Source organism: Vipera berus (assembly GCF_964194415.1).
Source record: "Vipera berus genome assembly, chromosome: 16".
NCBI lineage: Eukaryota > Metazoa > Chordata > Lepidosauria > Squamata > Viperidae > Vipera > Vipera berus.
Genome location: NC_138219.1, coordinates 6,487,673 through 6,515,467, shown reverse-complemented (window position 1 = coordinate 6,515,467; position 27,795 = coordinate 6,487,673). Strand labels below are relative to the sequence as shown.

The 27,795-nt window shown below is 49.3% G+C and overlaps 2 protein-coding genes across 4 annotated transcripts; one reads left to right on the top strand and one right to left on the bottom strand.

The window, feature by feature from the left end:
- The first annotated feature begins 3,503 nt into the window (after positions 1–3,503).
- On the top strand, positions 3,504–8,842 carry TRPT1 (tRNA phosphotransferase 1). 2 transcript variants are annotated; one of them, XM_081340835.1, is made up of 7 exons: positions 3,504–3,759; positions 4,733–4,814; positions 5,970–6,139; positions 7,193–7,367; positions 7,605–7,661; positions 8,454–8,564; positions 8,715–8,842. In XM_081340835.1, exons 1-7 carry the CDS (start codon positions 3,664–3,666, stop codon positions 8,735–8,737), a joined length of 714 nt encoding a protein of 237 aa, XP_081196961.1. In that variant the 5' UTR covers positions 3,504–3,663; the 3' UTR covers positions 8,738–8,842. The 2 variants fall into 2 exon arrangements, with proteins under 2 accessions (XP_081196961.1, XP_081196962.1); XM_081340836.1 differs by lacking the exon at positions 7,605–7,661.
- A 595-nt stretch (positions 8,843–9,437) lies between these two features.
- Positions 9,438–27,795, bottom strand: FERMT3 (FERM domain containing kindlin 3). Of its 2 annotated transcripts, XM_081340833.1 has the most exons (16): positions 27,044–27,216; positions 26,802–26,944; positions 25,345–25,511; positions 23,268–23,501; positions 21,503–21,628; positions 19,783–19,951; positions 18,604–18,706; positions 16,260–16,367; positions 16,013–16,141; positions 15,457–15,506; positions 14,237–14,361; positions 13,302–13,408; positions 12,849–13,058; positions 12,551–12,675; positions 10,893–11,034; positions 9,438–10,790 (listed from the first exon to the last, which is right to left on the bottom strand). In XM_081340833.1, exons 3-16 carry the CDS (start codon positions 25,502–25,504, stop codon positions 10,611–10,613), a joined length of 1,968 nt encoding a protein of 655 aa, XP_081196959.1. In that variant the 5' UTR covers positions 25,505–25,511; positions 26,802–26,944; positions 27,044–27,216; the 3' UTR covers positions 9,438–10,610. The 2 variants fall into 2 exon arrangements, with proteins under 2 accessions (XP_081196959.1, XP_081196960.1); XM_081340834.1 differs by lacking the exons at positions 26,802–26,944; positions 27,044–27,216 and adding an exon at positions 27,657–27,795 and having other exon boundaries at positions 9,439–10,790.

Here is a 27,795-nt window from a genome sequence, read left to right as displayed (position 1 = left end):
AAAGTAATTCTCTTGAATAGGAATCAAATAAACACAAAGAAAGTATTTTATAATTACTTTTCAATTTTTCCCACGGCACACCAGGCAACATCTCGCGGCACACTAGTGTGCCGCGGAACAGTGGTTGAAAAACACTGGAATAAACCACACTTGGCTGAGTTTACAAAACTTCCAGCCCTGATGGACAAGCGACAATGTCTGGGTTGACAAAACAGTGTCTTCGGGGAAACGCCTGGCGGCTGTGGCGCACGCGAATTACAAAAATGCAAGATTACGAAGATCGCACAAAACGCTCCCTCGGCCCGTTGGCGGACCTAAGGAGCTCAAAATATTCAGACTGCTTCAGAGTGACCTGTAAGAGCCAGGAAGCCGAGAAGCCGAGTTGGGCCGCAGCGGTGGCAGGAGAACCGCAGAATTTCCGTGGATTTAGCAGATCCCCTGGCCGAGTCCTGATTATCTGGATTATTGGCAGCTTGGAGGCAATTAATGAGCTACAATCTGGAAACCCTCCCTATCCATCCACATCTTATCCCCCGCCTGAGCGGCTTAGTGTCTGAGCTGTGACACATGTTGCTCAGCTGACGTATTTGTTTCCTGATTTCTGCTCTACGAGGCTAGAGAGGCAGGAAAGATGCTTCCTCTGTGCTTACATCATGCTTAACTGGGTCAGTGGGAAACCAGGATATGGGGATCTGGGGACGCCAAACTGGGTTTGATTTACTCTTACAATAGCAATAGCCCTTAGACTTATATATCACTTTGCAGCGCTTTCCAGCCCTCTCTAAGCAGTTTACAGTCAGCCTGTTGCCCCCAACAATCTGGGTCCTTGTTTTACCGACCTCGGAAGGAGGGAAGGCAGAGTCAGCCCTGAGCCACGGCAGTTTCAAGAGGGGTGGACTTCAACCCCCAGAATTCCCCAGGCAGCCAATACAGGTAGTCCTCGACTTACAACCACTCACCCATCTTAAAGCAGGCTGTCTGGGGGATTCTGGGAGTTGAAATCCACCCATCTTAAAGCAGGCTGGCTGGGGAATGCTGGGAGTTGAAGTCCACTTGTCTTAAAGCAAGCTGGCTGGGGGATTCTGGGAGTTGAAATCCACCCTTCTTAAAGCAAGATGGCTGGGGGATTCTGGGAGTTGAAATCCACCCATCTTAAAGCAGGCTGGCTGGGGGATTCTGGGAGTTAAAATTACCCATGGTGACTAAGGAATTCTGGGAACTGACGTCCAGCCATCTGAAAGCTGCCAAGGTTGAGAAACCGTGGGCTATATGACCCACTTGGGGGGGGGGTGTTAATATTTGACTGGCTTAGTGTGTTTTGCTTCTTTTGGGAATGGCACCTTTTATTCCACACAGCATTGTTGACTGGCGTGGCTCCCCCAGGTCCTGGGTGCTTCACAGCACCTTCTGCGTAGAACGGCAAATACGTGAGGGGGGTCTCAACCTGCAAACCACCAAGGACAGGGACAAACAAGCCGATTGAAAAATGGCCCCCTCAAATCTATGGATCCTACTTCGGTCCATCTGAGCAATCATTTTAAAATGCATCCTTCGTGTGGCTTCGGCGCTGTCTCACCGCCTGCCCTAAATACCCACAAACCGTCTCGGCTTGCAAAGTCCTCCCCGTTTAAAATCCAGGCACCGAAGGCAGAATGCAAAGAAGCAGAAATCCCAGGAGGAAGAGGAGGAAGAGGAAGAGGAAAAAAACACCACATTTCCTTTGCTGGGAGGAAAACTTATCTCAGCCCCGAACGGGCTGGTGAGACGGAATAAAGGCAGACATTTGAAGAAGCAGAAAAAAAGAGACAGAAATGGCCGTCTTCATTAATTGCTCCCATTTCAGCCGCCGGCTTACGTGTGTGCGTCGTGCCTTGGGGATGTGACGGTCTGAGAATTTTAGTAGGGTGTTTTGTTTTGAAATCCCTTTTATATTCAGCCGTTTTCCGCCCTTGAAATGACTTTCCAGAAATTGGGAGGCAGGACACAACAGCTTAGCCGTACCAAGAAGGAGCAAAGCAGGGCAAGGCTGACACCCAGTGGTAATCTGGGCATAAGGCTGCGTTTAAAAAAGAAAAGAGTATCTTAAAATGCAGAGAGTCCTCGACTTACAACAGTTCATTTAGCGACCGTTCGAAGTTGCAACAGCCCTGAAAGAAAGCGGCTGAGGGCCCCTTTTTCACACCGACGTTGCAGCGTCCCCACGCGATCAAACTTCAGACTCTTGGCAACCGACTCGTCTTTTATGACCGTGCGTGTCACATGATCTCCTTTTGCGACCTTCTGCCAAGCAAAGTCCGTGGGGGAAGCTGGATTCGCTTAACAACAACTTAACTGCAAGGATTCACTGAAAGGTCGTATAACGGGGCAAAACGCGCTTAACAACGGTCTCGCTTAGCAACCGAAATCTTGGGCTCGGCTGTGGTCGTGTGTGGAGGACCACCTGTGTTGGTTGGAGAGCCAGTTTAGAACACAGAACCCCAGGGTCGGAAGGGACCCTTGGAGGTCTTCTAGTCCAACCCCCTGCTCAAGCAGAAAGGCCCCCCACCATTCGGACAAATGGCTGTCCAGTCTCTTCTTAAAAGCCTCCAGTGATGGAGAAGGAAGGAAGGAAGGAAGGAAGGAAGGAAGGAAGGAAGGGAGGGAGGGAGGGAGGGAGGGAGGGAGGGAGGAAGGAAGGAAGGAAGGAAGGAAGGAAGGAAGGAAGGAAGGAAGGAAGGAAGGGACCTTGGAGGTCATCTAGTCCAACCCCCTGCTCAAGCAGGCCCTCCACCATTCCAGACAAATGGCTGTCCAGTCTCTTCTTAAAAACCACCAGGGTTTACAGGCAGTCCTCAACTTACAACCACAATTGGGACCAGGATTTCCACAAGACCCTCGTTAAGTGAGTTGTGCCTGGCTTTATGTCCTTTTTCACTGCCGTTGTTAAGTGAATGGCACGACGGTGAAGCGAATCCAGCTTTCCCCCCCCCCATGACTTTGTTGGACGGAAGCCAACCGGGAAGGTCACAGATGGAAGTCACGTGACCCCGGGATGCCCCACCTGTCACACTACGTACGCCAAGAGCCCAGAGTTGGGTCACATGATCACGTCAGCCCGCTGCACCCATCGCAAGCGCGAGCGCCTGTTGCGGGTCAGCTTTCTTCCAGTGCCATTGTAACTTCCAACGGCCGCTAAACGAATGGCTGCAGGTCGAGGACTACCTGTGTTTCTGAAGACTCAGAATGATCAGAGTGCCCCTCCCCAGAAGCATCCCGGGAATCAACAAGATTCAGCAAGCCAACATCGCTGGAAGGCATCTGGCCACAGGTTTACGAAGAAGAAGAACGCAAACGGCTAGGATGGAGACAATAAAACTACAACTACCAGAAGCCCTTGCAGCTCTGGCAGGTCAGCTGACTTCAAGAATGGCTAGCCTTTTTTTTCTTTCTTTCTTTCTTTCTTTCTTTCTTTCTTCCCACTTCCCAGACTTTTCAGACTGTGTGCACCAAAGGAGGACAGCCCCCCCGCCCCCTCCCCCCAATTTCCCTCTCCCAGCCGGCGAGACCAGGATGAAGCCGCCAGTTACACGGTCTAGATAGAAATTAAGCCCTGATCCTCGGGGAGGGGAAAAAAAAAAACACAGCAATTGCAGTGTCTACCAGGGCGGATTATTGCAGTCATCAATGGCCGCAGCGGGATCAAGCCGTGGCGAGGGAACTTGGCCAAGCTCTGCCAAAAGAGACCGAAAGCAGAAAAGCCGGAGAAGACCCCGGGATCAGGTCAGAGATCCTCCGTCCAGGTTTCCTCTCCCCCCCCCTCCTATAACGGGGGTCTTCCAACGTGGCCCTTTGATGACTTGCGGACTTCGGTTCTGGGAGTTGAAGCCCACAAGTCATGAAAGGGCCCAGTTGGAAGACCCTGTAAGGAACAATCTCCACGAAAGAATTCACAAAAAAGCTCCGCTCAGAAGTTTGTATCTACCAGAAGAGGCAACCGGACCGGGACTGGGACTCGTCTCGTGTCTCAGGGCGAATTGAGTTTTTGCTGCGGAGGTTAAGCCAATCGCTGCAGTCGTTAAGTGAATCCCAGGGTCAATAATCAAACCTGGCTCCCTGCCCCACTGACTTTGCTGATGCAACCCTGGGACATTGCAACCGACCGTCATAAATACATGCCGGTATTTGGATCGTCTGAACATGGGGGTCAGTCGTAAGCCACTTTTTCCAGGGCCTTTGTAATTTTGAGTAGTCAGTAAGGGAGTGGTTGTAATCCAAGGACTATCTGCAAAAAGCGAGTTGCAGTTCAGTCCTCCTCCTCCTCCACAATTCCCATTCCCTTCTGGCACTGATGATGTTCCCTAGTTGGGTCATGAAATGTCTGACAGAAAACAACCAAGCTCAGAGAGCACCAAGGACCCCACAGTCATCATCCTCTTTCTTTCTTTCTTTCTTTCTTTCTTTCTTTCTTTCTTTCTTTCTTTCTTTCTTTCTTTCTTTCTTTCTTTCTTTCTTTCTTTCTTTCTTTCTTTCTCTCTCTCTCTCTCTCTCTCTCTCTCTCTCTCTCTCCTTCCTTCCTTCCTTCCTTCCTTCCTTCCTTTCCTTTCTTCTCCTCCTCCTCCTCCTCCTCCTCCTCCTCCTCCTCCTCCTCCACCTCCTCCTCCTCCTCTTCCTCCTCCATCTCATTCTCCAGGATCTTTGACTATTTTCCGCTCCTTCTCGCCCTTCTGAGTTTCTCTCCAAACTTCCATTCCAGGATCCAGATGTTCGTCTGTCCAAAGCGCTCTCCTATGCTTTGCGCCACGGGGCAGACGAGCTGGGCCTCCACATGTCATCTGGTAAGTAATTTCCCTTAGTGCCCGGCACATAAGATATTGCCTGAGTGGCCTCAGATGTTGACAGTCAAGGGAGCCTAGCAGAACATCCAACCTTCAATGCTATTTTTTACTGCGAACTAGCCTGGCTGGAAGAAGCAGAGAGTTATAAATAAAATCAGGCTGAAGGAAAGGTCGGCCCTGTGCCCACGTGCTCGGCCTGGGCAAACCCAGTTTTTCTACTGAATGTTCCTCAGCAGAAAGGAAGATGTTTGAAAGACCCCAAAGCCATTGTTTCAATATGTGGGCCCTTTGGTGGTCCCTCAGCTTGGTTCTTTTCTTGTAGACGTTTCATTACCCAACTAGATAATATTATCCATGCAAGAAGGGAGTCCTCCTCCTCTTCCTCCTCCTCTTCCTCCTCCTCCTTCTCCTTGTAAACCCCAATCCCTTCTAACTGATGATGTTACCTCGTTGGGTCATGAAATGTCTTCAAGAAAACCACCAAGCTCAGAGAGCGCCAAGGACCCTACAGTCGTCGTCCTCCTCCTCCTCCTCTTCTTCTTCCTCCTCCTCCTCCTCCTCTTCTTCCTCCTCCTCCTCCTCCTCCTCCTCCTTCTCCTTGTAAACCCCAATCCCTTCTAACTGATGATGTTACCTCGTTGGGTCATGAAATGTCTTCAAGAAAACCACCAAGCTCAGAGAGCACCAAGGACCCTACAGTCCTCCTCCTCCTCCTCCTCCTCCTCCTCCTCCTCTCCACAAACCCCACTCCCTTCTAACACCGATGATGTTATCTTGTTTGCTTATGAAATATCTTCAAGAAAACCACCCAGCTCAGGAAACATCAAGGATTAGCTGGGGGGTTTTTTCCCAAGGAAGAAGGAAAAGTTTGGTTTGGGATTCATGCCGAGTTGTAACGTGACTCGTTTGGCGTGTCGTGTGTGGAGCCCTCGGTGCTCTCGGAGTCCGGTTGTTTTCTTGCAGACGTTTCCTTACCCAGCTAGGGAACATCGTCAGTGTTACAGTGTGTTGTGTGCAGATCTAGGCATCGTAATTCGTACACCCAGAATTCTGGCTTAGGGTGCCGGGCAAATGCAGCCAATTGCGGCTTAAGCCAGACGTGACTTAGCCCAAGGCTTTAAACGTAGCTTTTGTCCTTTTGTTCCTGAATCTTAGACGGCTTCGTCGACGTGGTGGAGATTCTTCGTTTGCCCCAATTTAAGGCCTGGTCGGAGGAGGATGTGAAACGTGTCGTGGAGACGAACGAAAAACAGCGCTTCGCCCTGGGCCGACATCCGTCCAGTGGGCACCTCCAGATCCGTGCGAATCAGGGGCACTCCCTACAGGTAAGCAGTTCAGAGATCATTCGAGTGTGGCCGTTGTGGAGAGCTTTTATTTTAAGAGCAGGAAATAGATATCGACAGGTCTATAACCGTGTCCTCAGGAAAAAAAATGGAACAATGGGGTCTGGAGCCGTTCAGAAATCCAGAACAAAACTGCCTGCAAATGGGTATTTTCTGTTGCTTTGTATTCTTCCATCTGCAACAGGGCTATTGTTTTTTATTAGATTTTTACGCTGCTTTTATATATTTATGCTGTGTGTGTGTGGTGTGTGTGTGTGTGTGTGTGTGTAGTATATACATGAAGACACCTAATAACGCCTTCCTCCTATTTCCCCCCCCACACACAACGACGACCCTGTGAGATGGACTGGGCTGAGAGAGGGACTGGCCCAAAAGTCACTCAGCTGCCTTTCATGTCTAAGGCGGGACTAAAACTCATCGTCTCCTGGTGATTGGCTAAAAGTCACTCAGCTGGCTTTCCTGCCTAATACAGGACTAGAACTCACCGTCTCCTGGTAATTGGCCCAAAGTCATCCAGTGGGCTTTCAGGCCTAAGGCAGGACTAGAACTCACCGTCTCCTGGTCATTGGCCCAAAGTCACTCAGCTGGCTTTCATACCTAAGGCGGGACTAGAACTCACCGTCTCCTGGTGATTGGCCCAAAGTCACTCCGTTGGTTTCCGGGACTAGAACTCACCATCTCCTGGTTTCTAGGCCTATCTTTCTCCCTACACACCAAACTGGGGTCTTTTCATTTCTCCCGTCTTTATTTTTTTTTCAGACTTGCAAAAATTCCGCCAATATAGCTTTACAAGTAGAACTAGCTCACTCGCTGTGTCTTCTCTTCCTATCTGGTTTAACACACACACTCACACACACACACACACACACACACACACATAGACACAGACACTTGGTTGCCTGGAATATTTGAAAGCTGATCTACTCAGATCTGCGTTCTGAAGGCTGCCTTTCAAGCAAAAGAAACGTAGGGGGGGGGGGGAAAGAGAGCGGTTCCATCTCAGCCTGTCCTTGTCGGTCATTCGTGTCCTTCCAGGTTCCTGAGCTGGACCTAACTCCGCTGCAGACCTTGCAGGATTTCCCGGAGACGGTAGCTCACGGCACACTTCTGCGCCACTGGCCAGCCATTCGTCAGCACGGCCTGTCCCGGATGGGGAGAGCCCACATCCATTTAGCTCCCGGATTGCCAGGGGAGGGGGCCGTCCTAAGCGGTGAGTGCTCCATTTGGAGGAGCGTGGGGGAAGGTGGTCTTCTGATCGGTGGCATCTGGCTGTGGGGTTCCTGGTTTCCTAGCTCTGGTCTGCCTTGTCGGTCTGACACTGAATCAGGGCACAGCACGATGTGCGAACCTCCGCCAAAATAGCTGGACAGCCAAGCTGGTATTTACAGCCCTAAACTTGGGATGAAGCCTTGCGGCGTTCACTGTAGCCTCTTCTTTCTCTTCCCAGGAATGAGAAACAGCTCTGAAGTGGCCATAATCATTGATATTCCCAAGGCGCTGGCAGGTGAGTGAAGGCCAGCCTTGCAGAGCAGAAGAAGGGTGGTGAAATTTAACAGAGGCGGTTTGCCTAGAGTGGGCGCTCCGTCACTGGAGGCTCTTAAGGAGAGATTGGGCAGCCTTTTGTCTGCAATGGCGCAGGCTCTCCTGCTTGAGCAAGGGGTGGGACTAGAAGACCACCCCCCCCCCGCAAGGTCCCTTTCGGCTCTGTTACTCTGTCTTCTCAATCATCTCCCGTTGCTTACTTCTCTGGGCAGAATGGTTGCAGGCAGTGGGTATGTCTAGTCTAACGAAAAGAAGGACCAGGGGTGACGTGATAGCCGCCTTTCAATATTTGAGGGGCTGCCACAAAGAAGAGGGTGTGTGTGTGTCAACCTATTCTCCAAAGCGCCTGAGGGCAGGATGGAAAATAATAAAATAAAATAAAATAAAAAATAATCAAGGAGAGAAGCAGCCCGGAACCAAGAGGGAATTTCCCGACAGTGAGAACAATTAGCCAGTGGAACGGCTTGCCACCAGAAGTTGTGGCTGCTCCATCACTGGAGGAGGCTTTTAAGAAGACACTGGACGACCATTTGTCTGGAATGGTCTAGGCCTTATAGGGTCTCCCGGTTGGACTAGAAGACCTCCAAGGTCCCTTCCAACTCTCTGATTCTGTCTTCTGGGATTGAAGGATGGGTGGAAACCAGTCTGAAATCCTGGGAGAGAAGTCTCAACTTGTCTACCCGCCTTTTAGACGACCGGGGAGGAAAAGGACGCGCGTTCTTTGACTCGGGAGAATTTCTCCTTTGCCCCACAGATGGAATCGCTTTCTTCCGCTCGGCTAACGGAGTCGTCCTGACCCCGGGCAACGCAGACGGGGTGCTGCTTCCCCGCTACTTCTGCAGAGCTGTGCAGCTTCATCCTCGGCGTAAGTCTGAAGCTCCTTCCGGGTCTGAGGGCCAGTTCTGGGCTCTGAACCGTTCCAAGACACGTGTGCAGAAACCTGCCAGCCAGGGTAGGTTTATCTTATGCAGGGAGCAACACCCCTATCTGGGCTGTCTGTTTTTCTCTTTCCCAGGTGGCCTCCTGCCTCTTGAGTGACCGCGGACCTCTCCCTCTCCTTCATGTCCTCTGACAGGCAGCCATTTATAAAACGTGGGGGTCTGAACACATAGCTGAGAAACCTCACCATGCCATTAGAACAGAGGTCAGTTCATTTGTAATGGGTGCCGTTGTACCCACAGTAAAACAATGACAATAAAGGTTATCTATCTATCATCTATCTATCTATCATCTATCTATCTATCTATCTATCTATCTATCTATCTATCTATCTATCTATCTATCTACCTACCTACCTACCTACCTACCTACCTACCTACCTACCTATCTATCTATCTATCTATCTATCTCTAGCTATCTGTCATCTATCTGTGTCTGTCTGTCTGTCTGTCTGTCTGTCTGTCTGTCTGTCTATCTATCCTCTCATCTAACTTTTGAGAGCAGGGAACAGAATTTCATTTTTAATGTGTGCCAATGTGCCCACAGTAAAAAAATGACAATAAAGGTTATCTATCTATCAATCTATCTATCTATCTATCTATCTATCTATCTATCTATCTATCTATCATCTATCTATCTGTCTGTCTATCTATCTATCTCTATCTATCTATCTCTATCTATCTGTGTCCGTCTGTCTGTCTATCTATCTATCCATCTCTATCTATCTATCTGTCATATATCTGTGTCTATCTGTCTATGTGTCTATCTAATCTATCTAAAATCTTTCTTTTTTTTGCCTCCCTGTGGAAAATTCATAATAATAAGTCAGTTCCGTTGTAACTTTGAATGGTCACTAAGCGAATGGCTGTTAAGTCAAGGCATACCTGTACCGATGTCTCCCAGCATGCCCTTGGCCAAATGGGCTATATGTTCTGAACACAGGTAGTCCTCGACCTACGACACTTGTTTAGCAACCGCTGAAAGTTACAACAGTGCTATAAAATGCCCAGTCCTTTACTTATGACTGGTTCTCACATTTATAACCGTCACAAGACTGCCCTGGTCACATGATCACAATTCAGCCACTTGGCAACCGGCTTGCATTTGCAACCGATTGCAGTGTCCTACAGACACGTAATCACGCTACGCAACTTTTTTTTTTGCCAGTTTTCAGCAAAGAAAATATGGAAGAATTGGTTTGTACGTAGGATGGTGTTGTTCACTTAACGGCCATCATAAAAGTGGTTGTAAAATTGGGTCTGCCTTGACTTCCGACTGGAATGACGTAGGATGGAAATTCTGGTCCCAATTGTGCTCGTAACTCCCTGTAGCCTGGTGGGGGGGGGGACATTAAACAGCCTCCTCCTAATCTGGGCCATTCTGAGAAAGAATAATCGCATTGGGGAAGAAAGCGTTTTCATGAAAAATCCTCTTTATAGCCCCTCGAAGACGGAAACACAAAAGCACTCAACACAATCCACACAACCCTAACCCTTCCCTCCCCCCCCCACCATCGCAAACCATACAAAAACAACGAAAGTACCTGAATCCCAGCTTGGCGTTGGGTAAAATCCCTGAGTTACTCGGAGGAGGAGGAGGAAGGAGTAAATACTGTCCTTCTTGGCAAGCTATTTGAATCTTTGGAATGAGTAAAATACTCGAACTCTGCTGTTTAGCCTTGGTTGCGAGCTCTCGGATTGCCTGCTTTGCAATACTAAAACAACAACAACAACAACACAAAACCCACCAACCAACCACAGTTAACATAGCCTTCAAGTCCTTTTTGAGGAACATTTCTCTTATCCGGGGGAAAGTTCTCTCCTCGCTCCGTCGTTTTCCTAACTGCTCTCCAAGTCTTTACGGATGCCTGGACTCCAGTAAGGGCCTTCAACGCCGCCCCGCCCCCCGTCGAAAAGCCTATTCTGGGGGTCAGCTGCTCCTTGGAGGAGGGAAGGCCATGGTAGGAGAAACCTCAGAGGGCTTCGTGGCCCCCCGTCAACTTGTGGAAGAGCTCTTCGTCCAGCGTCTGGCTTCGGCCAACGGTCCGGGTGGACAGGAAGATGTAACCCCCGATGTATTCGTGGACCGTCTTGCAGCCGGCGGAGATACAGCTGAACGCCACGTTGATGTGCTCGTCAAATTCGATGGCCACCTGGGGGAAAAACGACAGAGAAAGATGGCTTTTGCTTGAACCAACGGAGGTCAAGTCCGTTTTTTTCCCCAAGAGCTCAGCTCCTCTCCTCCTTCAGCTCACCTGGCGGATGTCCCAGTTGACGTTCCACTGGCGCATGTTGCTGTACCGCCAGGTCTTGACCACGTCCCCGACGGCCAGGTCAATCCGGATCAGGCGATTGTTGGCGATGCCCAGGATTTCGTCTTTCCTGCTGCCTTTGAACCTGCGCGCACGAAAGGCCGGAACCCCGAAAACCCATCAGGAGACGCTTCCTGTTTCCAAAGCTGAATCTAGTCTTGCTTCTGCTTTTATTTTCGTTTCTCTTAAGCCCCAAAGCACCAAAACTCTGGCCATTCTTAAGCCCCCAAAGCACCAAACATCTGGCCATTCTTAAGCCACAAAGCGCCAAACATCTGGCCATTCTTAAGCCCCCAAAGCACCAAACATCTGGCCATTCTTAAGCTACAAGGTGCCAAACCCCTGCACTGTGTCATCTTTAAGGGTAAAATCAGTGTTTGGACAAAGCCGTTTGGAACCTCTGTCAATCATGCCGATGGGACCCAGATGCGTATTTCCCAAGGAAGAGGGCTGCCCCAAAGTGGGTGGTGTGCTATTTATCTAGATTACCGTCAGGATGTTGATTTCTCTAATGCTATCTGTTGGGGGCAAGGGCGAAATGACAAAGCAGTTTGCAAAAATGACACAAAGCAGAAGAAGACACTGTTGGAGGAAGTGGATCTACCTAACCCCAAGAAGAGGGAAGGGGTGTAATGAAAGGGGATATGATACCATTCTGTATAATTTCGGAATCCGGGAAGCAGAATCCTCGGTTACAGAAAGAGAAATTAGGAAAGGCTTTGTTGTTGTGAGTTGTGAGTGGCATGGACATCGCCCGAGAGAAGATGGGGCTGGATGTTCATGGGGATTCTTGAATTTGGATTCCAACTCTGGGCCTAGGATAGGATTTGGGGACGTCTGGCTCTCTTTTCCCCTTCCTTAAGTTGGAAACCATCTCAGATCTCCTCTTGATCAAGTCCCCACCCAGCTCACCAAGATAGGTAAGAAACATGTAGATTTCAGGAAGGTTTCTTGAATGAGAAGGAAGGAAGGAAGGAAGGAAGGAAGGAAGGAAGGAAGGAAGGAAGGAAGGAAGGAAGGAAGGAAGGAAGGAAGGAAGGAAGGAAATAAATTTCTAAGAAGTATGTAAATTGCAAGAAGGTTCAAGGATGGGAAGGAAGGAAGGAAGGAAAGAAATAAATTTCTAAGAAGTATGTAAATTGCAAGAAGGTTCAAGGATGGAAAGGAAGGAAGGAAGGAAGGAAGGAAGGAAGGAAGGAAGGAAGGAAGGAAGGAAGGAAATAAATTTCTAAGAAGTATGTAAATTGCATGAAGGTTCAAGGATGGGAAGGAAGGAGACTTTCCAAAAAGTATATAAATCGCAGGAAAGTTCTTTGAATGATACTCCTAGAATCAATCAATCAATCTTGGAAACCATGAAAAAAAGAATCTCCCGTCTTTTTTTATCAGTGAGTACCTTGATTTGAAGGGTTCCTTCCCTAGTTTTTTAGCACCCGGCCTTCGTTGCCCTCTACGAAGAGAAGTAGCAGCAGACACCCACCCACCCCTTCCCCCTGCTGGCTGCCTGTCCCCCAATCCTTTCCCCAAACTCTTGACACCCCTCCAGGAAGCCCACCCACCTTCTCAGGGACCAAAGGCAGCCACACGGGGCCGTTTCTTACCTGACCACGAAGTAGGAGATGCCAAAATCAGGGAGGGATTGCCAAGCCTGGATGAATTTCATCTTGACTTCAGCCAGGGAGAGCGGAGAGACATTCTGGTAGGCCTCAAGGATGCGGGGAGTCAACTGCAAACATTCGCAAAGAAAGAATGATCGGAGGGAAGCGGATGTCCTAGCTGCCTTCAGGACATCTGTGGAAGTTTCCAAAACAACACCAAAAAAATGCCCATGATCCTAACGCAACCTCCATCCAGGGCCTGGTGGGAAATTACAACGGCCGCCTGGAGGACGAACGATACCTGCTTAGGTTTGAACTTCTTCTGGTAGCGAGGAGACACCAGCCACTGGGTCCCCTCCGTCTCGGTAGCCAGGGACATCTCCGGGTTGGTCTTCTGCAACTTCAGGAAGGAGAGAATGTTCTCCTTCTCGGCTTGGTAGGAGGCGTCCGCCATAGTCTTCCCCTTGGCTGCCAAACGGCAGCCGGCCATCCAACTGGCGTATTGCTGCTCCTGGTGAAGAAGACGGGAGAGGGAAGATGCTTCAGCCGTTCCTACAGCTTCGTAAGACAAGCTCTCCAGCAGGAGAACGGCTGGTTTTCCTACGTCGGAAGTCCTGACGCTTCCAACTTCTGAGATACTTTAGTTCCATCTTGTGCTCCAGGTCCAAGATGGGACCAAGGTTGGGCCCGGCAAGTTCTGCCCAACTCTCGTTCCCAACTTGGCTTCCTTCTCTCCCGTCTTCATAACACTTACGTCCGCACATCTCAGGTGTATTTCGCTCATCCCATCGGGAGAAGGGACCAGCAACTTGATGCAGAATTTCTGGCCAGAGATGTTGACATCCGGCACCACTTCACAGCCTGGGGGAAGAGAGAGAGGGAGGGAGGGAGAGAGGGAGAGGGAGAGAGAGGGAGGGAGGGAGAGAGAGAGGGAGGGAGAGAGAGAGAGAGGGAGGGAGAGAGAGGGAGAAAGAGAGAGAGGGAGGGAGGGAGAAGGAGGGAGGGAGGGAGAGAGGGAGGGAGAGAGAGAGAGAGGGAGGGAGAGACAAGGAGAGAGAGAGAGAGGGAGGGAGGGAAAGAGGGAGAGAGAGAAAGGGAGGGAGGGAAAGAGAGAGGGAGGGAGAGAGGGAGGGAGAGAGAGAGAGAGAGGGAGAGGGAGGGAGAGAGAGGGAGGGAGGGAGAGAGGGAGAGAGAGAGGGAGGGAGAGAGAGGGAGAGAGAGAGAGAGAGGGAGGGAGGGAGGGAGGGAGAGAGAGGGAGAGAGAGAGGGAGGGAGAGAGAGGGAGAGAGAGAGGGAGGGAGAGAGAGAGAGAGGGAGGGAGAGAGGGAGGGAGAGAGAGGGAGAGAGAGAGAGAGGGAGGGAGGGAGAGAGAGGGAGGGAGAGAGAGAGAGAGAAGAAGACTTCGAACCCAATAAGAACACAACGCTAGCCCCAAACTTCCAAATGGGACTCATCTTTTGCGGTTTGCAATGTTTGGCATCCCAGCTGGGAAGTGAAAAGCATATCTGGAGACCTTCATTTAGAAATGGTCCACTTTGCGTACGTGGTCTGCTCTGGCTGAGGACCAGCGGGCTCTTCTCCAGATCTTTTCAGCCGAGGAACTCAGAGGTTGCAACCAAGGCTGTTGAGGAGTGGAGTAGCCATTGGCTTGCGCCATCTTTTCCCTTGATATGATGACGACGAACTCACCTTTCAGGTTGAGCTGTTGAACAGGTTCTCCCAACGCATCTTCCAGGCTCTTGAAATACGAGATGGTCGTTTCTTTGAAAATCACCCAGTACTGCTTATAACCTTTCAGAGTCAGCTTGCGGGGCCTGGGAGGAAAGAAAGAGGGCCGGACAAAATAGCCAGAGAACCATAAGAGTTGAAGGCACCTCCGAGGTCATCTACTCCAACTCCTCAGTGTGCAGGAAAACCACTTAAACCGTCCTCGAGTGGTGAATAGCCAGACTTTTGTTAAAAAAAAAAACCTCTGGAAAGGGAGACTCCAGAATGACTATCGCAGGGTTTCTCAACCTTGGCGACTCTTGAGATTATGTGGACTTCAACTCCCAGAATTCAATGCTAGCTGGGGAATTCTGGGAGTTGAAGTCCACGGATCTTAAGGTCGTCAAGGGTGAAAAATACTGTTCTACATAGCTTCTATTTATTTATTTATATTTATTTTGCCTTCTAGTTCCTGTGGCATATAGTTTATAGAATCATAGAATCAAAGGGCTGGAAGGGATCTCAGAGGCCTTCTAGTCTGACCCCTGTAAAGGGTCTCGGAGGCCATCTAGTCCAACCCCCTGCCCAGGCAGGAAACCTGTACCATTTCGGACAGTCTCTTCTTAAAAACTTCCAGTGTTGGAGCAGCCAAAACTTCTGGAGGCAAGTCGTTCCACTGGGTTAATTGTTCTCACTGTCAGGAAGTTTCTCCTTAGTTCCAGGTTGCTTCTCTCCTTGATTAGTTTCCATCTATTGTTTCTTGTCCTGCCTTCGAGCGCTTTGGAGACTAGGCTGACCCCGCTCTTCCTCGTGGCAGCCCCGGTAAAATCCAGATTAAATTCTCCATCGTCTTCCTTGAGCGTTGAAGACTCACCCTGCCATCTTTTCTCCCCAACTGAACACACACACACACACATGTTCCTGATGCAAGCATCTCCAGAAAATGAGGGGGGGAGGGAAAGCCTCATCTTTCATTATCCTAGTTTTCTCTCCAACCCCAGACAGTTCAGACTGTGGCTCTGCATCCCCAACCTTAACGTTGGGCGAGGACGACAGGCGTGTTAATCCAACAGCTCTCCATGACACAACCTTGGGAAAACCTCTGCTTTTGTTCAGTTCTAAAGATCTGCTGCATAAAAAAAAAACAAAAAACCATCCTGCCATCACAAAGTTAGTCGCCAGGTGCGTTGAAAAGGACTAACCTGAAGATTCGGAGGTGATCCCTCAGCTCTGGGATGGCTGTGAGACTGTCCTAAAGAGCAGGCCAGAAGGAAAAAGATGGGGGGTAAAAAAAGAGAGAGAAAAGGATTATTGTATTTCTGAATTACCTTGAACGGTTGTTTCCCCAACCTTTAGTCATTTTAAGATGCACAGGCTTCAGTTCCCAGAATTCCCCAGCCAGCAAGCCAGGATCCTTGACTTGATTGATCCTGGATTGCTGCAACAACAATGACACCTTTGATTAGAAAGGGGCAACTATTGCCCCTTTACGCCTGGGGACCTCAACTCCCAGAATTTATATTATATTTATATGCATTTACGTATCCTATGCGTTATTCATATATACATTATCTTAATACGTTTATATTTACGTGCACTTTTAACGACTGCCGTGAGTCGCTTAACGGCTGCAGCCAAAAAGGTCATCAAATGGGGGGTGAAACTCCACTTAACCACCATCTCTCACTTAGCCCCAGACCTTTTGGGCTCCACTTGTGGCCGTAAGCCGAGGACTTCTTGTGAAATCCGGGTCCTTACCAAAACACTCGGAGCCGGGCCTTCCAGCTTGGTCTCCAAGTTAGCTAAGGCTTTGTCTAAGTCGTCAAGGCCGGATTCACTGGACTGCTCCACAGGGCTGGCGTTCAAGGACAGCTGGTTGACGCGGTACTGGAAGAGGGCACAGATGAGCAAGGTTGGCTCTGCGTGTCTCCCAGTCCTAAGGCACTGGATAATTGTTGTTAAAGGGCACATTTTTAGGGGTGGGGGGTCTGGAGGGTAGCATTACTTGTAAGGCAGCGAAGACGATCATCTCCTCCTCCGTGCAATCCGTCTCTTCCAGCAGCACCGACCAGCGGGCCTGTTCGTACAGCTGATTGATCCTGACAGCGTCGTACTGCAAGGAAGGGGAGTCGGGGGGCAGTGGGGCGGGGTGGTGAGACAAATCAGCAATCTGGTTTAAGGGTCACCTCTCTCGCAAATGCTGCCAGCGATTCTGAAGCTGGGCCTCCTCCGAAGGGAGCAAGGCCGCACCCCGAACTCGGGACAAGAATTAAGCACACGTTAAGATATGGTACGGATAGAAGAGGGGGCTGGATTTGTATACCAGAGTTGAACTGAGGGGGGGGCTGTCCTTGGTGCTCTCCCGAGCTGGCTGGTTTTCTTGCTAGACGTTTCGTGACCCGACTAGGTAACATCATCAGTGCTAGAAGGGAGCGGGAGTTTTGTGAGGAGGAGGAGGAGGAGGAAGAGGAAGGCTCCTTACTGCTCTCTGAGCTTGGCTGTTTTCTTGCAGACGTTTCATGACCCAACTAGGTAACATCCTCAGTGCTAGTAGGGACTGGGGTAGGGGGAGGAAGAGGAGGGGTGGGGTGGGGAGGAAGATCCCTTGGTGCTCTCTGAGCTGGGTGGTTTCCTTGCAGACGTTTCATGACCCAACTAGGTAACACCGTCAGTGCTAGTAGGGAGTCGAGAAGCAAACAATATTCCAATCAAGCTACTACCAACTCAGACAAAGAAACTAACCCTAAACAACAGCCCAATCAAGGGATCACAAAGTCCATTCCCACAAACGCGGAGAGGACAAAGCCACATGTATAAAAACAGAGAGCAAACTCCACCCCTTTCTAGCCCTGATGACGTTCCCTAGTTGGGTCACGAAACGTCTGCAAGGAAACCACCCAGCTCAGAGAGCGCCAAGGATCCCACAATCCTCTTCCTCCTCCCTCTCCTCCTCCTCCTCCTCTTCCTCCTCTCTGCAAACCTCTTTCCCTTCTAGTCCTGATGACGTTCCCTAGTTGGGTCATGAAACGTCTGCAAGGAAACCACCCAGCTCAGAGAGCGCCGAGGATCCCCGCGCATTAAAGCACGACTACAATGAAGTCAAGACCTAAAAGAGAATTAAAATCCTCTTTTCCAAACAGAGTTCCCTCGTGAAGGGGGGAAAAATTCTCCCCCCCCTTTTTTTCCCATTAACATCTCACGTAAACGGAGGGGAAACACGCCTGCCACGTGGGCAGGAAATAAAGATTTAGCAGTTCTGTGAAACAGCTGGATGGTTCTCCTGTATTACTCTACACCCTTGTGCTTTCTGTTCCCTTTCGAAAGGATGCTTTGGGCTGAGGATATTTTTATTTTCCCCCCCCGCCCCTCTTCGGGACATGCCTCGCGCCCTTCACTGGCAACCGAGAGAGAAAAGATGCAGAATCAAATCTTAAATTTAACCGAGGGGAAAGAATCTAGAAACGGCAGGAAATTTGGAAAGCCCCGTTTTAAAAATAAACCACACACACACACACAGACATCCACAAATTGGATGTGCTTCGAGAAGAAAACGTAGGAATGGGTTCAGCCTTTCTTGCCTGGTCATGAGGACTAGAAACTTTGGCTCGCAAAATGCCCCCCTTGTTCTAGTCCACAGGTCTGCAACCCGCGGCTCCGGAGCCGCATGCGGCTCTTTCAGCCGTCTCCTGCGGCTCCCAGTCCTCTGCTATGTGTAGTCCAAAAAAAAAAAAGTGGGACTAAAAAAGTTCAACCAATCAATTCAAATATGCAGGGTAGGTGCATATCTTGCCTTGGCTCCACTCTTCAGTCAAACCCTGTTCTGCGCATGTGTGCATGTACGCGCATGCGCACACATTTTTTTGCGGCTCCCAGTTTTTCCTTTTGTGAGGGAACCGGTTCCGAGTGGCTCTTTCACTGTTTCAGGTTGCTGACCCCTGTTCTAGTCTGATCCTTGACACGAATGGGGGAATCGACTGATCCCGGATTGCTGTAGCAACAATTAATACCTTAGATCAGGGGGTAGGCAACCCGGGGCGGCCCCTTTACGACTTGTGGACTTCAACTCCCAGAATTCTGGCTCAGGAATTCTGGGAGTTGAAGTGCACAGGTCGTAAAGGAGCCCTAATTGGCCACCCCTGCCTTCGATTAAAAAAAAGCAGAAAGTGGAGAAATACTGTAGCTGAAGTTCCCTAAGCCTCAAATAAGTATATAATAATAATAATAATAATAATAATAATAATAATAATAATAATAATAATAATAATAATAATAATAATAATAATAATAATAATAATAATAATAATAATAATAATAATAATAATACTTGTTATGTGCCTTAAGATGTTCACCTTTGGCTCCAGATCAAAAAAGCTGTAATACTTGAAGCGCAGCCATAAGCAATCCTCTTCTTTTACCTCCTGTTGTAGCAAAGTGCGGGATGAATCCAGCCACCTAAAAAAAGGGAGGAGCAATGAGGATTGGCCGACAGGAGCACAGGATCCCTGCAAGTTGTTCAGTTAGTAACATCGTCGTTAAGTGAATCCAGCTGCCCCATTGACTTGGCTTGTCAGAACGTCGCAAAAGGGGGGGGTGTCAGTTGCCAAATGTCTGGATTTGGATAAAGTGACCCTGGGGATGTTACAACGGTCGCAAGTGTGAAAAACGGTCGCAAGTCAGTTTTTTTTCGGCGCCATTGTAACTTCAGACCGTCACTGAATGAATGGCTGTAATTGGGGTTTTTTATATTTTTTTTAGGGATTAAATTTAATCTTTTTAATTGTTTTTAATTTTTGTATCAATGTTTTAAGTACCCTGTAAACTGCCCTGAGTCCTTCGGGAAAGGGCGGTATATAAATTCAATAAAATAAATAAATCAATCAATCAATCAAGATCCATCTGTATTTATTTATTCCGTTTCTAGATTTACAAAGTTCTACCTAGCCCCATTCATGATCTAGGACAGTGTAAGATAATCATGAAAATATAGTTAGGGGTAAATTGGTGGACACTTCCAGTGCTGAAATAATTACCGGATTTTTTTTTTCCTCAAGTTTCTCTACCGGGACAATATTTAAAGGTTCTTAGATACTATTGTTAGAAAATTATAAAAGGATGGGGGGAGGTTTGGCTACCTTTGGGATGTCTTTGGAGACGAACCCTTTCGGATTTAATTTAATTTAGCCTTTTGGATTTCATTTAATTCCAGCATGGGCTAAAGCAGAACCCCTTAAGTTCATCAAAGGGAACATTTTTAAAACAAATAGAGCCTCCACGTTCAGAGCAATCTAGCTTTAATTGCCATCAGTAAGGGGGAGCAAATGGCATCCGTCGTTTAACGGGGGGGGGGGAGCCTGGGAGATGGACCACAGAGCAAAATCAATTTCACGCTTCTCCAGTTGCCGGGCGGGAGAATTGCAATTTAGCAAGGGATGGGCTTTAGCAAGAAAGCCAAAATGAGATTCTCCGAAATTGCATCGACCTTGCATCGACCGTTCGCCAAGATGCTCCACCGCAAAGGCTCATCTTACCGGCTGTTGATCTTGGTCTTTTCCACAAGGGATGCCGGCCGGTGCATTCGGACAATCTGCTCGGGAGTCAGGCTAGTCTGGCTAACCGACAGCATCTGATAGCAAGCCTCGGTTTCGGCGCTGTCTGAAAAGTGAGCAGGCATCCCGCGGAAGGGCTGTTGCTCTGCGCCTGGGATCGCAAGGGGAGAGAGAGAGAGGAGGAGGAAGGAGGGAGAGGAAACGAGGGAGGGGGAGGGAGGAAGGGAGAGGGAAGGGAAGGGAGGAAGGGAGGGAGAGAGGGAGGGAGGAAGAGAGAGGGAGGAAGGGAGAGGGAGAGGGAAGGAGGGAGGGAGGAAGAGGAAGGGAGGTTGAGAGGGGGAGAGAAGAAGAGGAAGGGAGAGGGGAAGAGGAAGGGAGGGAGGAAGAGAGACGGAGGGAGGGAGGAAGAGGAAGGGAGGTAGAGAGGGGGAGAGAAGAAGAGGAAGGGAGAGGGGAAGAGGGAGGGAGGGAGGAAGAGAGGTAGAGAGAAGAAGAAGGGAGAGGGAGTGGGAGGGAGGGAGGAAGAGGGAGGGAGGAAGAGAGGGAGGGAGGTAGGAAGAGGAAGGGAGGTAGAGAGGGGGAGAGAAGAAGAGGAAGGGAAAGGGGAAGAGAGGGAGGGAGGGAGGGAGGGAGGGAGGAAGAGAGACGGAGGGAGGAAGAGGAAGGGAGGTAGAGAGGGGGAGAGAAGAAGGGAGAGGGAGGGGGAGGGAGGGAGGAAGAGGGAGGGAGGAAGAGAGGGAGGGAGGGAGGAAGAGAGACGGAGGGAGGAAGAGGAAGGGAGGTAGAGAGGGGGAGAGAAGAAGGGAGAGGGAGGGGGAGGGAGGGAGGAAGAGGGAGGGAGGAAGAGAGGGAGGGAGGGAGGAAGAGAGACGGAGGGAGGAAGAGGAAGGGAGGTAGAGAGGGGGAGAGAAGAAGGGAGAGGGAGGGGGAGGGAGGGAGGAAGAGAGACGGAGGGAGGAAGAGGAAGGGAGGTAGAGAGGGGGAGAGAAGAAGGGAGAGGGAGGGGGAGGGAGGGAGGAAGGGAGAGAGGGAGAGAGAGGGAGGAAGGGAGAGAGGGAGAGAGGAAGAGAGAGGGAGGAAGGGAGAGGGAGGGGGAGGGAGGGAGGAAGAGGAAGGGAGGTAAAGAGAGGGAGGGAGGAAGGGAGAGGGGGAGAGAGGGAGAGACACGAGAGGGAGGAAGGGAAAAAGAGAAAGTGTCACGGGTCAGTGTCCGGCTCCCGAATAATCCTCAGTTTAGGCAAATACAAGAAGTCCTCGACTTGCAACATTTCACTTAGTGACCATTCAAAGTTACAACGGCACTGAAAAAAAAGTGTGACCGTTTTTCACACTTAACGACCCTCGCAGCATCCTCACGCTCACGCCGCCCACATTTGGATGCTCCAGATGTGGTGCGGTTGTTAAGTCAGTAACCCAGTCGTTAAACGAAGCTGGTTCCCCCCCCCGCCCCCCGCCCCCCGACTCTGCTTGCTGGGAGGTCACCACAGGGGATCCCGCACAACCCCGGGGCATCCTAAACACCAGCCAGTGGCCCAGCGTCTGAATTGTGACGGCTTGGCCAGGGGGATGCGGCCACGGCCGTCAGGATGGAAAACCTACCACCCTATTTTTCGGTGCCGTCGTCCCTTCGGTCACTAAATGGAACCGTCGTAAGTCGAGGACTACCTGTATACGTATGCACACAAAGCTGTGATGCCCTCACTTGCTGGCAGCCGGACGCTGGACAGGTCGTAGCTCCGAGTGGCGCTCTCCTCTTTCTCCTTCTGCTTCCGTTTGTCCTTCTCTTCCGGCGCCCGCAGCAGCGACAGCTCTTCCGGGTGGCGGATGGCTGCAACGAGACAGGAGTTAGCCCCCCCCGCCCAAAAAAAACTCGGGTGCCTTCCCAGGCCCAAACTAACCCTGAAGGGGATGCTGGCTTGTCTATTTCTTAGTCCACCCTCCCCATGCATGTTATCCTCCACTTAACGGCCAACGTTTTGGCTGCTAAGAGAGAGATTTATTAAGCGAACTTTGCCCTGTTTTACGACCTTTCTGGCCACGGTTGTTAAGTGAATCCCTGCAGTGATTAAATTAAGAACCCGGTCATTAAGTGAACCCCAGCTTCCCCATTGACTTGGCTTGCCGGAAGGTCGCCAAAGGGGATCGCGTGACCCCTAGGAGACCGCAACGGTCGTAAATGGGAATCCGTTGCCGAGCGTCTGGATTTTTACCACGCACCCCTGGGGATGCTGCAAGGGTGGTAAGTGTGAAAAATGATGATGATGATGGTAATAATAATAATAATAATAATGATAATAACAATAATGATGATGATGATGATGATGATGATAATAATAATAATAATAATAATAATAATAATAATAATAATAATAATAATAATAAAGTTGGAAGGGACCTTGGAGGTCATCTAGTCCAACCCCCTGCTCAGGCAGGAAACCCTACACCATTTCAGACAAATGGCTGTCCAGTCTCTTCTTAAAGACTTCCAGTGTTGTAAATAATAATAATAATAATAATAATAATAATAATAATAATAATAATAATAATAATAATAATAATGATGATGATGATGATGATGATGATGATGATGATGATGATGATGATGATGGGAGGGACCCTGGAGGTCATCTAGTCCAACCCCCTTAAAAACCTCCAGTGTTGGAGCATTCACAGCTTCTGGAGGCAAGGAGTTCCACTGGCTAATTGTTCTAATTGTCAGGAAATTTCTCCTTAGTTCTAGGTTGCTTCTCTCCTGGATCATAACTCGCTTTGTCCAGTGCTGTTGTAGCCTTGGTGGAGCAGTGGGCTAATGCCTCCTTAAGTAACACCAGCTGCCTGCAATTAGTGCAGGTTCGCATCCCACTAGGCTCAAGGTTGACTCAGCCTTCCATCCTTCCCAGGTAGGTAAAATGAGGACCCAGATTGTTGGGGGCAATTAAGCTGACTTTGTAATAATGCCGCTTGGGGTGTGTGTGAAAGCCCTAATAAGCAGGCATATACATAGAATGAAGGCTACTGCTAAGCTTGTAAGCCGCCCTGAGTCTTCGGAGAAGGGTGGGATATAAATGGAATTAAAAAAAAACCACCTCCGAACGGCCACTAAACGAACTGCTGTAAGTCGAGGGCTGCCAGTATTTATTTAATTCAACCAGAAGCAAAGTCCCTTTTTTGGGGCTGGGGGGTGGGGCTGGGGTGTCTGTCGTAGCTTCAAACAACAGCTCAGCAACTGATTAGAGCAGGAGTCTTCAAACTTGGCCCTTTTATGACTTGTGGACTTCAACTCCCAGAATTCCTCAGCCAGGCACTCTGGCTGAGGAATTCTGGGAGTTGAAGTCCACAAGTCATAAAAGGGCCAAGTTTGAAGACCCCCGGATTAGAGGTTGAGGATTCCCAGTGCAGCTCTGATTCCCATCTCTACCCCTTGCCATCCTCGAAGCCCGAAGCTTTGCACGACGTTCCCTACTCACCGAGTAGCCTGCAGATATCACCTACGGTGTGGAAAACAGGCTGGGCGAAGTTGGCCCAGACTCGGACGCGGCAGCGGTTGGGCAAGAAAAGCAGCATCGGTTTGTGCTGGGGTGTAAAGTGGAGTTTGGCATCGGCCAGGATCCCATATTTATCCAGGCTCCAGTTGGTCTTCAGGAGCCAAAGTTTCTTCTGCTCCCACCACAAGGCGTGATCGGACCAGTCCTTCTGAAGTTCTGGAGAAAGGCGACAGAAAAGGAGACTGCCTCAGGCTGGAAAAGCAACGGGGAGCAAGTCCAGGAAGGACTTTGGTCCTACTCTTTGGCCCAAGAGACCGGCCCCGGCAGGGCACGGGCGAGCTCGGAAGGAAGAGAAATGGCCTTAGATAATCAGCGGTCTAATTTAATAGCAGAATTAGCAGAGAGGAATTGCCATCGTCAGCTTAAAATACACGGATCTGGGGAGAGGATTTTGTTGTAGCCATAGAGTCAGAGGTCAATTTATAACTGGACTTATGACTGCCGTAAAGAAGATCACAAGCTACTAGTTGTAACTTTTCTTGCTTTCTTTTCTCTTCTTTTTTTAACTTTTTCTTCCTTTCCTGCACTTTCTCCAATTCCTTTTTATTTCTTTTCCTGGCTTTATATTTGTATATATTTTTTCAATTAATTTTTATCTTCTTTTCTAAAACATCTATCTATCATCTATCTATCTATCTATCTATCTATCTATCTATCTATCTATCTATCTATCATCTATCTATCTATCTATCTATCTATCATCTATCTCTATCTCTATCTAATCTATCTCTATCTCTATCTATCTATCTATCTATCTCGATCTCTATCGATCTCTATCGATCTCTCTCTCTATATATATCTAATCTATCTATATCTATCTATCTATATCTATCTTATATCTATCTCTATCGATCTCTCTCTCTCTCTCTAATCTATCTATCTATATCTATCTATCTATCTATCTATCTATCTATCTATCTATCTATCTATCTATCATCTATCATCTATCTATCTCATCTATCTGATCTCTATCAATCTCTCTCTCTCTCTCTCTCTCTCTCTCTCTCTAATCTACATAAACTGATTTCTAACCACCTTTCCCAGCTATTCTGCCTTCCCAGTGGTCGAGAACTATAACTCCCAAGGTTGTCCGTTCACCCAGTTATTAGCTGAAGACGATGTAGAATAATTTTTGTCCCCTCTTCGCAAGAGAGGAACAAATAACTGCAAGAATTGTCCGGTTCACCCCCCCCCCCCGCTCCTTTCCGGATGGTGCTCAACACTCTGTTAAAATAAACTCAAAAAAATGAAGGAACCGCTGGAAACCGTTTACTTCCGGGCCTGGTTATCACTTTCCAGGGTGTAAACGAATAGTATCTAACCCTGTGGTTCCAGGACAATATTTTCCATGGCTTATCTGGATCATGCAGGGGTCGTTCAAGGAGGAAAAGAACGACCACAATCTTCAAGTCGAGTCACAGCCCTTCTGCAGCCCCGCAGCCAGCCATTTTCCTTGCCTTCCTCCTGGGGGGCTGTTTTAGATAGGAGGAAAACTTGAGGATTTCCCAAGTCTCCCAATTTGAGGGGGCTTCTAACCGGGGTATGATTTCAGTGGATGGAAAAACCCTACGATATAATACAGGCAGTCCTCAGCTTACGACTTATGATCCAGTGGCCAAATGCATAATTTTGTTCACATAAATGTGGGGATGCCGCCATTGCTATAAGTGCAAGGAGCAGTCATACGTTAATGCTACTGTAACTTCAAACGGCCATCAAATAAATTGTCGAAGTAAGCTGAGGACTATCTGTGCACTGAGTCTGGAGTCCTTGGTGCTCTCTGAGCTGGGTTGTTTTCTAGCAGACGTTTCATCGCCAAACTAGGCAACATCATCAGCGCTAGAAGGTGGGGTGTTTTGTTTTGCTGCAAATCACCTTTCTTGCACTGATGATGTTCCCTAGTTGGGTCAAGAAATGTCTGCAAGAAAAACCACCAAGGTCAGAGAGCAGCAAGGACCCCTCATTTCAGTTCCAAATACTCTCCTGTGTTGGGACTTACTCAATTTGTCCGCAATCTGTAATATGATGCCTCCGATGTGCAGGTTCCCGGTGACTCGAAGTTTGATGGGCTCGGCCTCAGGCCCCAGGTCCTCCACGAAGACACTCAGTTCCCAGGAATCGTCAATATACTCTCCGCTCGCTGTTTTGATGCCAGCCATGGTGGTCCTTAGTGGAGAGAAAAGAAGGAAGGATGAAGAGGTGATGTAAAAGAATTCAATCTCTGCTGTGTCAGTCAAAAGCAGTCTTTCTCAATCTCAGACACTTGAAGGGAGGTGGACTTCAACGCCCAGAATTCCAGAAGGCTGGCTGGAGAATTCTGGGAGTTGAAGTCCACCCCTCTTAAAACATGCTGGCTTGGCAATTCTGGGAGCTGAAGTTCGTGCGCCTTAAAGCCCGCTGGCTGGGGAATTCTGGGAGCTGAGGTTCGTGCGCCTTAAAGCCCGCTGGCTGGGGAATTCTGGGAGCTGAGGTTCGTGCACCTTAAAGGAGGAAGAGAAATTCCCCCATTGCACAAGTCAGAATGGGCTGTGGCCAACTTAAATGAGGGGTCCTTGATGCTCTCTGAGATTGGCGGTTTTCCTGCAGACGTTTCACGAACTAAAACTAAGTGACATCATCAGTGAACACCCCCCCTCCCCCTTCAAGCACTGGGGGTGTTGCCTAGTTTGGTAATGAAATGTCTTCAAGACAACCACTCAAAAGAATATCAAGGACCCCTCATTTCAGAATAACGGAATAACAAAGAGTTGGAAGGGACCTTTGGAGGTCATCTAGTCCAACCCTGCTCAGGCAGGAGACCCTATTCCATTTCAGATAAATGGTGGTCCAATGTCTTCTTAAAACCCCCCAGTGAGTGAGGGAGTCAGGAAGGAAAGAAGGAAGGAGGGAAGGAGGGAGGGAGGGAGGGAGGAAGGAAGGAAGGAAGGAAGGAAGGAAGGAAGGAAGGAAGGAAGGAAGGAAGGAAGGAAGGAAGGAAGGAAGGAAGGGATAGCAGAATAACAGAGTTGGAAGGGACCTTGGAGGTCATCTAGCCCAACCCTGCTCAGGCAGGAGACCCTATTCCATTTCAGACAAACGGTGGTCCAATCTCTTCTTAAAAAGCTCCAGTGTTGCAACCCCGAGCTACAAATAGTCTCCTTTATCAGATTAAAGCAAGTGAACAGACAGCAAGCAGCAGGATTCTCAGAACAAGACAGCCACTGCAGGTGAGGGCTTCACTCAGGTGTCCCAGGAACCCTCCTGTTGCATCCGAAAGCCAGCCAGCGTCTCAGGTGGGCACGTCCAGACTGCTACACTGCCAGCCCCTCCCCACCTCCTAGCTGCCAGCCCTCTTTGCCAAGCCCGCCTGGAGATTCTCCCCGTGGGCTTAAGAATGCCAAATGTTCTCTCAATTCTTCCTGCCATCCCCCCCACCCCAAGCGGAAGCTTTTTCCTTGCCGCAGGTCCCGGCCGGACCTGTCCGTGGTTGAACTTCTGTGATTAAGGGCAATCAGCCCGCTGTGGATGTTTCAACCCAGGGATCCAGGCTTCTCCCACGAGGGAGTTAAAATCCAGGAAAAACCTCTTGAGTTTTCGTCTGCGGGAAGTGACTCACGAGGCTGCAGCAATTTTGAAGAAGATAAACTTTGCATTAGTCACTTTGGACGTTGCCTAGGCGTGGCCCGGACTAAAATGCAAACCCGCTTCGTTTTACGTACCTTCTACATACCTGCCCCGTCCACTTCAAGGATTTTTTACTCCCCGGGACTGAGTGTGGTTATTGCCCACCAAACAGGGTCCCGTGCATGGGAGAAAATGTTGACTTGGCTCGCAAGATGGCTGACCCGGTGAATATATTTGCTAAGGGTTTAAAAATGTCTTGCCCCCACCTCCCCTCCCCTCCCCGTGTTTGGCATCTTCCTCGCTCAGCAACCTCCCCGAGCTTCTAAAGTTTTTTTGGAGAGCAGCTCCTCTCCATCTCAACAGCCCTTCCCCTCCCAAGATTTGGCATCTGGAGAGGTAGCGTGCTCCTGGAGGAGGAGGCTCTGTAGAAGTCAGCGGCATAAGCTGCTTGGAAATAAGCAGCTGCTCCACCTTTGGCGCCCTCCTTCAGGATGGCGCGTCAAAGGCAGCAAGGAAGCCTTCTCTTGCTGGCTAAAAAAATCTCGATAACGTAGTGTGGTAAATCCTCCCCGGCCTTTTTTTGTTTGCCAGGAGCATCACCAGCAGCGCAACAAAGGAAGCTCGGCTAGAAAGAGTGGCGGGGCAGAACCTGCATTGTTTTCAAAAGTGAAACAAAGGTTCGAAAGGAAAGGGAAACGCAGAACGTACCTGCCCCACTTCGGTCTCCACCTGAGCTGTTTTTTTCCAGACCCCCCCAGCCGGATTCGAACACGCTTCCCCAGAGGTCCCCCGCTGGCCTTTGGTCCTAACCCGCTTCTCTCTCTCTCTCTCTCTCTCTGAAGGTCTT

What these genes read in the sequence shown, in the direction of transcription:
- FERMT3 (XM_081340834.1), bottom strand. Translation starts at nt 25,504, where the DNA reads ATGGCTGGCATCAAAACAGCGAGCGGAGAGTATATTGACGATTCCTGG. An exon ending in ACAGATTGCGGACAAATTGA is followed by an intron (nt 23,502 to 25,344) that starts GTAAGTCCCAAC and finishes GCCTTTCTCCAG; the next exon opens with AACTTCAGAAGGACTGGTCC. An exon ending in TCAACTGGGACATCCGCCAG is followed by an intron (nt 10,791 to 10,892) that starts GTGAGCTGAAGG and finishes TTTTTCCCCCAG; the next exon opens with GTGGCCATCGAATTTGACGA.
- TRPT1 (XM_081340835.1), top strand. Translation starts at nt 3,664, where the DNA reads ATGGCCGCAGCGGGATCAAGCCGTGGCGAGGGAACTTGGCCAAGCTCT. An exon ending in GGGCCTCCACATGTCATCTG is followed by an intron (nt 4,815 to 5,969) that starts GTAAGTAATTTC and finishes CCTGAATCTTAG; the next exon opens with ACGGCTTCGTCGACGTGGTG. An exon ending in TGTGCAGCTTCATCCTCGGC is followed by an intron (nt 8,565 to 8,714) that starts GTAAGTCTGAAG and finishes TCTCTTTCCCAG; the next exon opens with GTGGCCTCCTGCCTCTTGAG.